General features: G+C 38.5%; 1 protein-coding gene across 1 annotated transcript in view; it reads left to right on the plus strand.

The window, feature by feature from the left end:
- The window catches only part of LOC105519896 (putative uncharacterized protein ENSP00000383407), a 58166-nt gene that overhangs the window by 27391 nt on the left and 13846 nt on the right, over positions 1-16929 (plus strand). Inside the window, exons 3-5 of the mRNA XM_011953431.1 lie at positions 7673-7713; positions 10795-10832; positions 13728-13814. Of these exons, the coding sequence (XP_011808821.1) occupies positions 7673-7713; positions 10795-10832; positions 13728-13814 (166 nt within the window). The remainder of the gene's footprint in view (positions 1-7672; positions 7714-10794; positions 10833-13727; positions 13815-16929) is intronic.

Here is a 16929-nt window from a genome sequence, read left to right on the forward strand (position 1 = left end):
GGAGAGCAAGCCAGGTTCTGGAGCAAGGCAGGTTCTGGGGTACCAGTTCAGTGCTTTCCATGGCAAAGATGGAATTCGACATTTTTACCCATCGGATTTCCTATCACATTTTTGTGCAAGTTTGTTTGTCTTGCTCTTGTTTCATTCGTGGCTATGAAGATTAAAGAAGATAATAAGTGGCGGGAAACACGGCACTTAGTAAACATTAGTTGTTCTTTCCCTTTCTAAAACCTTGTGTAAGTATAATTTTATAAATCACATTTAAGGACACTTAAGAGAGCTCTGTTTTAAGACATCTGGAAGGGAATCTTTTTGAAAAGGAGGAATCTTTTATGATGCAAATAGCCATCCCCTAGGTAACCTGTTTTGCCATCCTGGATATTTATAGTGCTCTGAGAAGAGTCTGTTGCTTTAGGATTGATATAAAGCTCTCTTTGCACATTAGTAGACAAATGGCAAAGTTCATGCAATTTACCAGCTCTCTTCCTGATGGATTATGGCCCCTGTGCATTCTCCAGGCACTATAAGCTACAGGACCTGCCCTGCAATGACAGGCTGTATGTGGATGCTGTACACCACTCTCTTAGAGAAACCAGAATTCATTAGCTGTTTGAGGTTGTTACTTGAAGACAGGAGCTGAACAGGCTGGCAAGAAAGCCTTACTTTTCCCATCAGAAAGAGCTGATTGTTGCTTTTCCTTCTTCATTTTATTCTCACAGGAGGATAAAATCTTTTTCCCCTGAGAACCATAACATTGTTACAGTAATATGCTTGGGCGGCGGGCTGGGGGGGGCTCTAATGCACAGATTGCCACCTAAATTCATTGGTTCCTGAAGTGCCCGCTTTTAATTAAATGTGCTGTCATAAATTGCTGGGCATTCTCTGATGATGATGATGGCAGCTACAAAATGATTAATACCTTTAAAACACATCAGTGTGCTGTCTACATACTTGTCTTCAAATAGTACTAAATCATTAACATTAGTGCTTGAAGAAGGGTGTTCTTTCTGAGATGTTTATTTAGTAGTGACATGTGGTATTACATTTCCCTGCATTTTTGTAGCTAATCTCCCTTCTGGCCAATAGTGCTTCTTTGTGAAATTTCTGACCTAGATGATAGGTAGATTTTGTATCTATTCTGAGATGTTTATTTAGTAGTGACATGTGGTATTACATTTCCCTGCATTTTTGTAGCTAATCTCCCTTCTGGCCAATAGTGCTTCTTTGTGAAATTTCTGACCTAGATGATAGGTAGATTTTGTATCTATGCCGTCAAGCATAGAAGTAGTATCATGTAGTAGTGAAGACACCACGCACAAAACCCTAGTTTTATCACTTACTAGTTGTGTGAGCTTAGGCAAGAATATTGACTGCTTTGTGTCTCTGTTTACCTATCTATAAATTGAGGTTAATTGTAATAGTATCAATCCTACAGATTGTTGTGAGGATTAAATTAATTACTACACATAAAGCATTTAGAACTATGCTTGATACTGTATGTATTCCACTGTTATTATTCTGCAAATATGTAAAATCAAGAAATCACGAAAGGGATAGGATTTTATCCTTGTTGTTCTTAGTAACTTGCTTTTTAACTGACTGGACTCTGATATTTACCAACATTCCCCTTCGCCATAGTGATCTCATTCATAACTTGAGAGACTTCTCCTTCATTGGATTTTTCCATACATTTGCAATCAGGTATGGAGGAAGGCAGTAGGGCTTCTTCACATTTGTGATCATTTGTTACTGGTCACATAAATCTTCTTGTTTTGAGAATACAGTTGCTAGTTCAATATGTAGTTTTTCATCTTTCTGATTGCCTTAGATACACTGAAAAATTTATCTATTAACTTTGAAGTTTCATAATCATCCTCTTTGCCATATGTCTATTGGAATTTTAATAATGAACTGTCATGTCTTCTTTGAACATCTGCAGGAACTTTGTTCAAACATGGGAAGCCAAGAAATGTCCAGAGACATACTTATTCAGTTTGCGTGCGGCATTCTTGGAATCACTGTATTTTAATATTAATATAACCATTTTAGTTATGCAAATGAACAATCTTCATTTTTGCAAGAGAATGAATTAAACAAAATAGAAATTAAATTAGCTTATTTTAATAGGAATTTATATGTGTTATACATATTTACATATGTGTTTGTACCCATGTTCAATTCACTTCATAGAATTCAAAATCAGAATTCTATGTAACTATTGATAAACAATTTATCTAATGAGAAATATCATCTATTTGTATCTCCAATGTGTTTGACATCATGTAAGGATTTTATATAAGTTAACTCATTTAATCTTCAAAGCTAAAAAATGGAATTTAATAGGATTCTGAGATCAACAGTCATTGGTGATAGATCATTGAGAGAAAGACTACTTGCAATTCTTTTTTGCATCTAAAACAATGAGGGGCACATGAAATGCTACCTTAAAATATGACACATTGGCATACTGAATGTATTAGACCATGTTCACACTGCTATAAAGAAATACCCAGAACTGGGCAATCTGTAGAGAGGAAAGAGGTTTAATGGACTCTTAGTCAAACTGCTGTGAGGGAGGCCTCAGGAAACTTATAATCATGACAGAAGGGGAAGCAGGCAGAAAGTACCTTCTTCACATGGTGGCAGGAGAGAGAAATGCTTGTGTAGGAGGAACTGTTAACCACTTAGGAAACTATCACATCTCATGAGAACTCACTCAGCATCACGAGAACGGCATAGTGAAAACCACCCCCATGACCCAATTCCCTCCCTCTAAATTCTTCCCTCAACAGCTGGGGATTACAATTCAAGATTAGATTTGGGTGGGGACACAAAGCCTGACCCTATCACTGAGTATCTTAAAGTCAAGGAAATGAAGAAAACAGCAGAAGCAGTGGCCGGATCTCAGCTCACTGCAAGCTCCGCCTCCTGGGTTTACGCCATTCTCCTGCCTCAGCCTCCCGAGTAGCTGGGACTACAGGCGTCCGCCACCTCGCCCGGCTAGATTTTTGTATTTTTTAGTAGAGACGGGGTTTCACCAGGTTAGCCAGGATGGTCTTGATCTCCTGACCTCGTGATCCGCCCGTCTCGGCCTCCCAAAGTGCTGGGATTACAGGCTTGAGCCGCCGCGCCAGGCCAGAAACTGAAATTTCTATTGCCCCTTTCTCCCCTGAAACAGGCCATAGAATTATAATTCCCCCTCTCTCCTTCTACCCTGAATCAGGCCATAAAATCTAAGAAGATCACGTCTCTGAATTACCCTCCCTTTCTCCTCCTCTGAAGGCTCTCTAATGACAGGTATTCTGCCCTATACTCAGAGAAAAGGAATGTCACACAGACCAAGAAGAAGCTGAACAAACAGGCCTTGCTAAATTCCCTCCAATTTATTACCATCAGATCATACCTTTTGTCCTCCAGTCATATTTCTGCATGGCAATTCAAAAAAAATACACTTTTCTCTGAGTTTTAGAGTCTTCATTTCTGAAGGTTTATGCCACAGAAAACTTTTATTAAATAACTGTATATTATTTTCTCCTGCTAATCTCTCTTTTGTTATAGGAATATCAGCCATGAACTTTGTGATAGGTGAGGAAAGAAATCTTTTCTCCCCTACAACAGAGTCTGGTACATAGTAGATGTTCAATGTAGAAATGAAGGACCTGTACAATTCTAAAAAAAATGTATTAGAAATTTTTTAAATCCACCAGTATTTAATTAAGGTAAAGCACAATATGCTCGATCCTAAATGAGTCCATTTATCATTTTGAGCCTCAAGTTTTTCATTTTCAAATCAAAGTTTCCATCAGCTCTACAGTCTTAAAAATTCACCATGGGATTTGCATCATCAATTACTGCCAATCAGTTTTCTCTGGTGCAGAATCCCCTTTCACATTTCCGTTAGCTAGGCAACAACTCCTGACATATTCACATTTTTCCTTTTGACTTTGTAATTTGCAAGTGAGGTTTAAAAACCAATAAAGCAAGAAACAGGTACATATTTAGGTTCAATCCCAAAGGATAGTCATCTGTAACCTCTGCATGAGAATAGAAATATATTTGATATCTACAATTTATCTGTTCTTTTAAGGTACATCTTCTCTTTCTATTTTTTAAAACTTTGACCTAATTTTATACATGGAAGTGCTTTGCTCTTAGAGGTTTCCCTCATTTACCTTAAAAATAACACAGCTTGGAAATGTTTCTTAGTTTCTATTGGTTGATTTGTAATAATTTTTCTACATTTCACTTTTTAATTTCAAACAATTGCTAGGGAGAAAAATAAAATTAAGCCACACATTTCCTAGTGAATGAAAGGTAAGACAAATGATTACTGCCTAACTTAGGGGATACTGAAGTGAAGGCTAACAGGAGTAAGTTTGATCCAGCATTCATGGCAAATGTCAAATTAATGGACTAGACATTTATTTCACTGAAATTACTGTCTGAAGTGGTATCTTCCTTTTGGGAATTCAGAGTAGAACACACACACACACACACACACACACACACACACACACAGCTGTGCTTCTAAAAATAAAACTGCATGTAGTCTTTGACTTGCCCCTCTAGGAATAAAGTACCCAGGGTATGAACTCCAATGTACGTGACAGTCTGCTTATGTAAGCAGCAGTCAGAATTGAAAGCCATTTACATTTTCCACAGCTGCTTTGAGTCTGGTATAAGCAGTACTAAAAATTGCTTAACCAGTTCAATAGTAATCTACAACTAGGCAACACCGAGGGAATAGACCTATTATTCTAATTAAGTAGATGTTGGCCTGTTTAAGTAATCCCTCTTCCTCATATAATCACACTCCAGACCCACATTTAATGTGCTTGACTCTCCCTACCTTGTAGGAAGCAGGTTGCCTAAGGAGAACTACACTAACTCTTTCATCTTAATAAAGATTAAAAAGAAGTTACTGCTCAATGTTTTGCCCAAAATATTCATTACAAGAAAGTCTTTTAACAAAATTTCCCAAACCTAAACAGATTCATCATGAGGAAAAATTGGATGACCCCCATTCCAGTAAAACAAGAACAAAGTGGATAGTCCCTAGAGAATATTGTGACAACATGTATAGTAAAAGTAACCAATCTCTATTTGTGGTCTTAGGAAATTCTTTTAATCTCAGTCCAGATGTCTCCAAACTTCAAACCAGAAGCTAATCATGTTCCTCTCACCACAATCAGCTGTTACAAGTGCTTAAGCTTTGTATGGGTCCCGTAGGTAGCTAATTGTATTAACAAAAGCTTCACTCAGGTGATACAGGAGACTGTGTTTGTGTAATACTTCTTTCCAGATTCAAACTCTCTTGCTCAATTGCATATACATTTTGTGAGTCATCTGGAATTAACCTCTTTGATAGTAAAGGCAGAGGAATGCTGATATAAGAAGTTGATTCCAAAATACTGTGACTTGAATAATTAAAAATTAAAAAATATCGAATGTTTCCCATATTCCTTATTGCAAATCTTGTCTATTCTCACAAAAGGTACACTCTGTTTTGAAGAGGGCAACATTCATAATCCCAAGAGATTTGTCTAAACCCATATGACAAACTAATGAGACTCAGGATGATGGATTTTGACTATTAAGACATATTTGGTCCCGATTGCATAGACTGTGGAGCATGGAACTTGCTTGTTCTTTCCTAGTAAGTTCCAAATATATGTAACAGAAAAGCACGGCTACAAAGATGGGTGGCCGTCCTCTTTCCTCACGATTGTCACAAAGCTTGTTAAATGTGTGTGGCTACTGATTGCGGGGCAAGGAACACAATTAGCTTCTAATCTGAGGTTTGGAGAGATCTGGCCCAAGACCTAAACAATTTCAGAAATAGACCTTGAATAGAGATTGTGTACTTCTAGGGCACAGGATGACAAAGTATAGAGAATGGAAGGAGTGGTCCATCTGACCATTAACTCCTCAAAGGCCTGTTGATATCCTAACTCACGTCAGGGCATAATTCATGACCCCCACATCCTTACCTACAACCCCCATCTGCCACCTCTTCCCTACAAGTGTTGGAACCGAACTCTCGATTCCCTCCTGGGCAGGGGTCGTCGCGAAGGATCACCGACACGAAGTTCACAGCAGAGAGTTATTTATTACTAGCGCGCTAGGGTCCCAAGCTCTAAGTTGGTCCTGGGACCCCGACTGCTTGTTACAGGCTGTTTATATAGGCTAACACAAGTTCAAACACAGCTTATGGCGCGAAATTCAAACAAAGCTTAAGGCGTAAAATGATTGGGTCTAGCTATAGCCTGAGCAAGGGGTCTTGGTTTAATTGGTTAGAGCAGGACCTTATGAGGTTCTTTCCTGGAGTTGATAATTCCGGGAACTTCGAGGCAGGGTGAGACCCCTGGAATTGGCAGGGTGGGACCTCATGAGGTTGTTTCCCGGAATTGGCAGGGTGGGACCCTATCAGGGTGGAACACTATCGAGGCAGGGTGGGACCCTATCTAGGCAGGGTGGGACCCTATCTAGGGCCACCTGGTGCTAACTTTTTAGGTTTTGTAAGGCCTACTAGTTTCATAAGCAATGTCCGTGGATTATGCACAAGTATTTCAAACTTAGTAATGTGTGCTCCTCAAGTTCAGGGACTGACTGTTTCAGCATGTGGGGTTTTAGTAATGCTCTGCTCAACCGCTAGGAAAATAAGATATCCAAATTGTCCTCTGCAGTTTAAAAATCTTGATAAAAACAAAATAAAGATTAGATAAATGGCCCCTTCAATCACTATCTTGGGGAAAGATTATCTTAGATTTCACTGTGCTCAGGCTGGTACTATTAACACTGGAATAATCAAATCAAACTTCCTTTTTCCAGTTTACATTCACCATTCCTCTTAACCTTAGCATTTGTGTTTTTTCCCCTCAGAAGTGGAATATCGGTTGCAATTTTCTTTGGTATGTAAATTCCTGCCATGCCAAACAAATGAACCTCTCCAGAACACAATTGGTTACCTTTCATGCAGATATTCAGTAAATGTTTTTTAAATGGAGGAGTAGATGAATAAAAAAGAGAGAATCTGAAGGGCTTTTAAAGGTGCCTAGGGCAGTTTAAGCTCTTTCAAGGATGGTGAAAAATGTGATAAATTCTTTCCCCAAAGTGTAAGGGATTTTACACAACTGTCACTCGGTCTGAAGAAAAAGGTCAGATGAATCACAGATATATTTCAACACCCTCAGGGTATTGTGATAGGCTACTTTCCATCTTTCTCAAATGAAGGCACTCTATGATATAACTAACACACCGTGGTATGTATCTCTCTCCTTGATTTTGGTGGATTGATGGAGGGATGGAAGGTTTAGATAAAGAGGATTTAATTGGATGTTTTAATTTAAAAGACCTGTTGTTGTTTTTTCAAACTGGCAAGGGCTTTTTTAAACTGGCAATAGCTTAAAATAAGGTACAAGCCCTAGTTAATAAAGGAAACATCCTATCTTTCTCAAAGTTACAAAGACAAAAAAAAAAATTAAAATTTGAGCCAAACTTCTGTGACACATTACTAAAATACAACTGGGGACATGTTAGTCTTTTTACTAGGGAAGAGGCAAAATGAACTGCATTTGGCTTATACTAGAAAATGAATGAATTCTCTTTCGGATCTCTTGGTACAGTTTTGTCTTATGTTATTTATTTTATTTTATTTTATTTTATTTTACAGGGGGTTTCTAATTTGGATAATGCAAAACCAAAAAAGAGAAAGTAAGTCAAATTTACTTTGTAAACTTCATGTTCCCTTAGTTCTGTAACGTTGAATGTGAATTTTTAGTGGACTTTGTGCCAAAGCACTTTTTTTTTCTTTTTTTGCAGCTGTCAAGTACAAATCTAGATGTGGATTGCTTTGCTACCATTTCTCTGTTTATGCTGATGCATGGGAAAGCTATGTTGTGACATTCCAGTAGACAGGGATGTGAAAATTAAATTTTCAGAAGAAACATGTGTCTAAACCAGGCCTAGATTAAAGTGGGAGCATACATAAAAACATATTTCTATCAGTGACCTGTAAATCTTCCTAAGTATTTTTCTAATCCACATAAAAATGTGTTTGCAAAGAGTCTCAGGTTATTTAGGTCAGTCTGGCTTTACATTCAGCACATCCAGCTGCCAGAGGACATGACATACACATGTTGCATAAGGCAATGGGATTTTCATTGATAAGCAGGAAATATACATGGGCAGGAAGCCGGTTTATGGGGAAACTTTCAGATTGCTTGCCGAGGATGCAGAAGAATGGCTTCCTTGCACCCTGGATTGGTCTGAAGCCAAACTGTGAATTGTGTGATGTTCTCTCTGGGTGTCCTTTTTCTCAAAAGCTCTTACTCTATTCCCACCCGGGCACTCTGTGCTTTTTCATATTCTTTCCTTTTTTTTTTTTTTTTTCCCCCTGCTCAAAACTTTCTCCCAGTTAAAAATATAAAACACATCCATAGTAAGTAGGTAATTGCGTGATTAACAGCTTAAGGACCTGTCAGGGTGGCGTAGTTGTATTTTAGTTACAATTAACTATTTAAACTACAACACTGGCATTTTAAGCATGAGGTGGAGTAAAGAAGGGACTTTGGCAGGACCTTTCTCAGTCTTATCGCCATGTATGTGCGGCTGTTTATTCTGACCATGAATAAGAAATTCACTAATTCCAAGGCAGGTACTTAAACAAAATAGCAGCTGTTGGCTTATGATTGATGCTTCCACAGAATATAGGCTACCAAAACATAGATGACAGGAGGATTGAATTAAAGGGAAAGTGTCTGATGCTGACCAATTTACAATTTTTCTAACATAAACCAGATCAGTTAAGGTGGGCCTCAGATTCCAAGCAATTAAAATAAAATTGAAGTCTCCATTGAGTTCCTTAGTTTTTTTTTTTTGCTCACCACTCTCCTGATGGAAATGATGTCTCATGTTGTTATAAACCTACCTCACTTTACAGTATTATAAACAGATATATTTGTTTGGAATTCTTGCTACATACCAAGAGATGTCCTAAGCATTTTGCATTAAAAAATTATAAACAAACAAAAGATTAAGAAAAAGGAAACCTTATAAATGCATGTTTTTGCTTACAATTTTGAACTTAAAAAGGGTAACCTTCGTTTTAATTTAATGACTGTCAAGAATATGTATCTGTGCTGCCTAAGTGAGCACATGACTATCAAGTATATGAATAGTGGAAAACTCTTAAGCTGTAACAGTGAGTGATGAGATGTGTGTGTGTTTACCCGCACCCATGAACTGATTAGCACGGTCCAGTCATCATAATCCCATCCTCTGTTTCTGTTTCAAAACATTTTATTATGGGAATTTTCAATCATACATAGAGGAAGAGTTAATGTTAAACTCATATCGCCAAACTTAAACAAGGATCAACCTATAGTCAATTATATTTCTACCCATTCTACTCCCCCAACTGCATCCCCACTGTTTTTGTATTAATAAAGCAGGTGCCAGACACATAATTTCATGCTTCAGTGTATATTATTAAAAAAATAAGAATTATTTTTTGAAAAGCATAATCACAATACCATTGCTGCACTAGAACAAAACAAGACAAATGACATTATATTGCCAAATATACAGTCAATATTAAACTATTTCTGACAGACTCGAATGCTTTTTCAGAGTTGGTTTGTTTAAATCAGGATGCAAAAAGCTCAGCTGGATTCAGTTTGTGTCTCTTCATTTGTGTCTTTTCATTTATTCACTGAAGAAACTGGAGTCTGTGTCCTGAAGAATTTCCCAGATTTTTGAATTTTGCTGATTGAATCCTTGTGTTTTTTTAAGCAGGTTTTTCTCTACTCTATGTTTTCTGTAAACTTTTAGTTAAATCTCAAAGTGTGATAAGATTCAAATATATATATAAAGTATGAAAAGGTCCAAATATATATATTCATATATATATTTAAAAGTTGGTCTTGAGTGACTGCATACTTTCTCTTTTGTTGTATTGTAAGCTATATGTCTAGTCTTGCTGTTATTTACCTACCTCACTTTACAATATTATAAATAGCTTATTTGTTTGGAATGCTTGCTATGTGCCAAGAGATGTCCTAACCATTTTGCATTAAAAAATTAAAAGGAAAAAAAATTAAGAAAAAGGAAATCTTATCTTTGCATGTTTTTACTCACAATTTTGAGCTTGAAAAAAGGGTAATCTCGGTTTTAATTTAATGACAATGAAGAATATCAATAGCCGAAAACACTTAAGCTATAACAATGTCAGTTATGAGATACATGTATTTTCACCCACACACATGAATTGATTAGCACGATCATATTTTTATGACAGTGATATTGCTCAGTGGGTTCAGATGGTATCAGGTGGAGCCATTCGGCATGAAGTTGCCCATCAGCCTTTCAATTAGGCTTTATTGGTAATAGGTGATTATTTTCCAGATCTGTTATTTTATTAGAGATTGCATAATGGTTATATTAAATTTACATCATTCTTTCTGTGTTTATTAACATAATTATTTGGAAAAGCACTTTCCCCCCATAACTATTTGGTTATCCTGAGATACTTTCATGTAAAATGACTTACCATTTTGTTCAGGTTTTATGAATATCGGTTTCTCCATATAGCATAGAAATTTATAAACTCAAATTACACTTGTATTTACTGTAATTTGCCACCTAGGGTTAGGAAGATTCAAGATCATAGGTAGACCTTAGTTAGAGGTAGAATTCATTTCTGCTCCCAAAGTGTTGCGCACATGCTAATTTCTGTTTGATTACGATGTTATTTATTAAATCTAGACTTAAATATTGTTTCTTTTATTCTTCCAGGTTATTCCGGAGATTCATGTCTGAAAATAAAATATTTGGTTAGTGATTCCCAAGGTTTTATAAGTGTAAATGATGTATTCTGTCTCCCCAAAAGTTCTTTTCTCCTGCTCCTGCCGTAAAGCAACAAAACTGATTAATGAGAGTCAAATTGAGTTGTCTTTGACTTACACAGAAGAACATTTTTTAAAAGCGGCTTCATTCTAACTTTAAATGGCTATGACAAAGAACTCATTGATTTATTTGCAAGGATTTTCTGTTATATTTAAACGGAATAATCTTCTTTGGTAGTTCATTGGCTGATCATCTTCCAGCTCTCCATGTGTAGCTTGGCTGCTGCATGGCCAAGGTGACTTGTTAGAGATCTTTTCAGATCCGTGAATCTAGGAGACAATAAAAAAATCAGCAGAAAGTAGTTTTATTATAAAAGTCTCTTCTACAACTTTTCACACACCAAATCTTCTCTTTAATTTTTGTGATAGCATTCATAGTAATAACATGTGCAATCAGTTTGGTTTGTATTTTAATTCTAAAGTAACATTGAATTCTATTCATTACTTTTAGAAAGTTAATAGATTATCGCTCTTTTTACTTTACAGCAAATAGGGAGTCAGTAATTATAAAACATTCACAATGTTGAAACATCTGAGTCATCCAGTTAATAATTTTATTTATTTATTTATTTATTTATTTTTAAGACGGAGTCTTGCTCTGTTGCCAGGCTGGAGTGCAGTGGTACGATCTGGGCTCACTGCCACCTCTGCCTCCTGGGTTCAAGCGATTCTCCTGCCTCAGCCCCCAGAGTAGCTGAGACTACAAGTGTGCGTCATCACGCCCAGCTAGTTTTTGTATTTTTAGTAGAGATGGAGTTTCACCATGTTTGCCAGGATGGTCTCCATCTCTTGACCTCGTGATCCGCCCACCTCGACCTCCCAAAGTGCTGGGATTACGGGCGTGAGCCGCCACACCGGGCCTCAATAATTTTTTTTAATGTGGTGTGCCAAACTTGTGGGTACCCTTTTCCCTTTCCTTCTTCCCAGCAGAGGAGTCGGGTGCTAATACCCATTTTCTTCTTTTTAAAAAACCAGTTTTCTGGTAGGATCTGAAAAGCTCATTCTGACTAAGGTGATACCCCACAATGGGTACAACTTTGAAGGATATCTGCGTTTTAATCAGGTTTCAATTCTCCCAGCAGTAACATCTACAGGTGCTGGATCCTATCACGGTCCTGCAGTCACTGGCTGTTAAATATTTTGAATATCAGCCCTGATTTGAAGAGTGCATAGTCTTAAATAAAAGGAAGTAAAGCAAAATTTTCTTTTTCTTTTTTTTTTTTTTGAGGCGGGTCTCGCTCTGTTGCCCGGACTGGAGTGCAGTGGCCGGATCTCAGCTCACTGCAAGCTCCGCCTCCCGGGTTTACGCCATTCTCCTGCCTCAGCCTCCCGAGCAGCTGGGACTACAGGCGCCCGCCACCTCGCCCGGCTAGTTTTTGTATTTTTAGTAGAGACGGGGTTTCACTGTGTTAGCCAGGATGGTCTCGATCTCCTGACCTCGTGATCCGCCCGTCTCGGCCTCCCAAAGTGCTGGGATTACAGGCTTGAGCCACCGCGCCCGGCTAAAATTTTCTTTTTCATCTAGATCCATTCTCAGTCTATTCAGCATGTACATACAATACAACCAATATATCTATCCTAACACAATTCTTGATGATCAACTGCCTTTTCTATAATCAAAACATATGAGCAAATAGTGACTTTAGAAACAGCACAGCATGCTGAGTTTGTCTTCACCTTCACGCTACGCACTGGTGGCATTATTTAACATTTGTTTTATCCATGTATGATAGAACGTGTAGAATGATTTATCTGAAGTAAATAATTTAGAAGGGACTCCAATTTTCCATTTGGTGCAATTCGTTTCTTCACATGTCCAGGCCCTGCTTTAGATGTTGGGAGGACAAAGTTGAGCAAATCATTGACCTTCCATTCAAGGATCTTAGAGTTTCTTGAAACCGTCACAGCTCAATATTCTTTCTGCACAATTAGTTTGTTAGAAATGTTGTGGAATCGGCCGGGCGCGGTGGCTCAAGCCTGTAATCCCAGCACTTTGGGAGGCCAAGACGGGCGGATCACGAGGTCAGGAGATCGAGACCATCCTGGCTAACACAGTGAAACCCCGTCTCTACTAAAAATACAAAAACTAGCCGGGCGAGGTGGCGGGCGCCTGTAGTCCCAGCTGCTCGGGAGGCTGAGGCAGGAGAATGGCGTAAACCCAGGAGGCGGAGCTTGCAGTGAGCTGAGATCCGGCCACTGCACTCCAGTCCTGGCGACAGAGCGAGACTCCGCCTCAAAAAAAAAAAAAGAAATGTTGTGGAATCATGAGGGTAAGGATACTTTAACCTTTTAAGGATGCATAAAAACAATTGATTATGACCCTGTTTCTACAAAAAAAAAAAAAAAATGTGCCTATCATGGTGGCACATGCCTATAGTTTCAGCTACTTGGGAAATTGAGGCAGGAGGATAGCTATGGCCCAGGAATTTTAGGCCGCAGTGAGCTATGATCACACCACTGTACTCCAACCTGGGCAAAAGAGTACAACCCTGTCTCAAAAAAGTAATAATAATAATAATTGGTTATAAATTCAAGAAAACTACTACAAAGAATAATGCAATCATAAGCTGTCAAGAGACATTAGAGTAACAGCATTCTATCATATATGGTGAGGTGCCTATGTAGTTCATGGGAATAAGTGGGTAGCCCACAGGATACCTGCAGTTGTCCATGAGGAACTAGAACTCCCTAGAACTAGAGCTCTCTTAAGATATCACTTACCAAGTTACAATCCCCGTGCTGAACTTGTTTTGATTTCAAATGTCTTATACTTACTGGACAAATGTTACTGTGAATTCTAACTAATTCTCTGCTTCACTTTAGAAGGAAAAACTGTGAATGGCAAAATCTGGCAGGAACACAGCAAGCATAAAAATGATTCCCACCTCAGAAGGCCCTGTCAGCTAAAAGGTAATTGCTAAATTTAGTTCAGCTGACTTTGCATTTTCCCAAAGTAGTTTAAAGGGCAGGTAAGAAAAATTTACATCTTTCACCATGAAAATAAGCAGAATATTGTGGTCTACCTAAAAAGGAAAACCAAATAAGAATAGAATATGCATTATTATAAACTATTAATATATACATGTATACATATGTGTATAAACATCACATAGACACATACAGAAAGGAAGTGGGTTCTAGTTAAGTTGCCTGCTGAAGCAAATAAGCAATTGAAAAGAAAACTGAAAGTTTTAATGTACAAAAGAATTTGAAAATATATTAAAAATCAGGCCGGACGCGGTGGCTCAAGCCTGTGATCCCAGCACTTTGGGAGGCCGAGACGGGCAGATCACGAGGTCAGGAGATCCAGACCATCCTCGCGAACACAATGAAACCCCATCTCTACTAAAAAAATACAAAAAACTAGCCGGGCGAGGTGGCAGGCACCTGTAGTCAGCTACTCGGAAGGCTGAGGCAGGAGAATGGCCTGAACCCGGGAGGCAGAGCTTGCAGAGAGCTTAGATCCGGCCACTGCACTCCAGCCTGGGCGACAGAGAGACTCCGTCTCAAAAAAAATAAAATAAAAATTAGAGCACAAAAAAAACTCTAAAGATAACATCGATATGTTAATAGTTATGTTTAGATCTTCTTTAAAAATGTAAGAGAAATAACCTTGATTATGAATATATAATTAGGTCTTTTTATAATTTAAAAATTTCCAGGAGAGTAAATTAGCAGTCAGGTGTAGAATAACATATTAATAGTAAGTGATTTCATAATTAAAATTACTTAACTTTGGGAAGACAAGTAATAAAACAGAAAGTCTTAAGAGTTTACAGCCGGGCACGGTGGCTCAAGCCTGTAATCCCAGCACTTTGGGAGGCCGAGACGGGCGGATCACAAGGTCAGGAGATCAAGACCATCCTGGCTAACCCGGTGAAACCCCGTCTCTACTTAAAAATACAAAAAACTAGCCATGCGAGGTGGCGGGCGCCTGTAGTCCCAGCTACTCGGGAGGCTGAGGCAGGAGAAAGGCGTAAATCCGGGAGGCGGAGCTTGCAGTGAGCTGAGATCCGGCCACTGCACTCCAGCCTGGCGACAGAGCAAGACTCCGTCTCAAAAAAAAAAAAAAAAAGAGTTTACAAAGATGAAAAACAGTATCAAAAGTTGATCTGCTTGGTATTCACCCCCAAGGGTTACTGGAATGAGAAAAAAATTGATTATATTAGCTATTGATGATTCAAGAGTCTAGAAATTTCACCTGGGAGTGAAGAATGGATTGGGAACCTTAGGAGTCTGCCTAGTGCTCTATTCTATGGTTGCAAGACAAAGTCCTTTTTACTCCCCTGTGTCCTCTCTTTATGCAGAAGGAAGGAGTCTTTCCTGGGGCTGCAAGCTGTGTTGCCTGGGATTGGGAAAGGGGTAATGAAAGCATTCCTTTGACCATCCCTGCTGATGTCTTACTGGATCATGTGCACCTCAGTTCCACTGACTTTGAGCCTAGCACAGCACCAGGACTTGCCCAGGAATTTCAGGTCCTGTGGTCTGGACTGCCTTTCAAGTTTACTTAGGACCCTAAAGTGCTTCAGCCCACTCTGGAGGGGCTAGTCAGAATTTGGGGGCGAGTTTATATACTCCCCCTGTAGTGGATAACTACATTTTGCCCTGTGTTGCTTTTCACTGTGAGAGACAGCGCTGAGGTCAATGCAAAGTCCCACAATAACTTGGCTCTCCCTTCCCCAAGCACAGAGATGCTCTCTCAGCACCATGAGGATGCTACCAGGGATAGAGGAGGGCGGTGGAGTCAGCAATCCCAAACTGCCTTTCCTGCTTTTTTAGTACCTTTTTCAAGGATATGATGTTAGAACAGGGTATTGTGATCACTCACTCGATTTTTACTTACTTACGGAGGTGCTCTCTTGTGTGAAGAGCTATTCAAGTTGGTATTCCTGTGAGAGGGATGATTACTGAGGGTTCTGTTCAGCCACCTTGCTCTACCTCCCTCTCTATCATGTTTGGATTGGACTCTGTCTTTATGCATCCACACCTTCAGTCAGTTAATCAAACACTTGTCTATCAGTTTCTCTAGTCATCCACCATTCCGTTTATCTATTAATCCTTCTATAAGCACCTGTTGTATTTTAGATCATTGTATATTGATCTATGGATAAAGAAGGTATAATGGTGTTAAAGATTATTGTAGATACAAATGTTTCCATAAATTTCTTCAAGTATTCTATTTCCTAAAACTACCTTTCTCTTATGTATGTTTTGTGTTTTGTTTTGTTAGTTTGGGAATAAAAGGCAGGGAATCCTATTATAGCTACACTGAAAAAGAAGCAAAGAATCCTGACCTTAGGTGAGTTACTTCTGGTTGCTTTGTCAGAGAAGGAAGAAAGAAAGCCTTTACAGAATTTTTCCCAGCTTTGATATTTCTCAGGGTCTTGAGTGACCGTGTGTGTTCAGCGAGTGCGTGTGCGTGTGTGTGTGTCCAAGAACCTCAGCAGACATTTCAGTAGCAGCGGTTGAGTCACTGGACATTTCCTAGAGATTAATGCCATACTAGGAAGAGTTGATGGCCAGAGACCAAGGCTGTCTGTAACATTATAAATTGAAGGGAGAAATTCAAGGCCACAAGTTGTAGGCTCTAATTTTATGGGTATAGTGGTTTCATTTGGAAGGTTCAGAGTATTTCTAAGTAATTAGTGACCTACGTATCAACCTAAAATATTTCTTTCTCATTTTAAACACTCCTTTTTAGCTGTTAATTGCATAATTACTTAGGGTTCGTTTACTGTGCCTGAGGATAGACAGTCTGTGGAGTTCAGTGAGATGAAGATGGGAAAGTGCATCATTGTTGTCATCCACAGCCCACATGATTTTACTAGATACTAATGATGAAATTGTAAAGATAGCTTCAATAAAATAGAAGAAAATATATAGGGAAATAAACTGTAGGAGTGACATTAAGTCCTAAGAAATCGTATAAAATTCAAGGCCAAAAAAAGGCAATTTTCCTCAATTTCAATTTCAAAATGATATTTTGACATTAACACATTATATTAATAGCACTTCAGCCCTAAAG

Source organism: Colobus angolensis, unplaced genomic scaffold (assembly GCF_000951035.1).
Source record: "Colobus angolensis palliatus isolate OR3802 unplaced genomic scaffold, Cang.pa_1.0 Scaffold360, whole genome shotgun sequence".
Lineage (NCBI taxonomy): Eukaryota > Metazoa > Chordata > Mammalia > Primates > Cercopithecidae > Colobus > Colobus angolensis.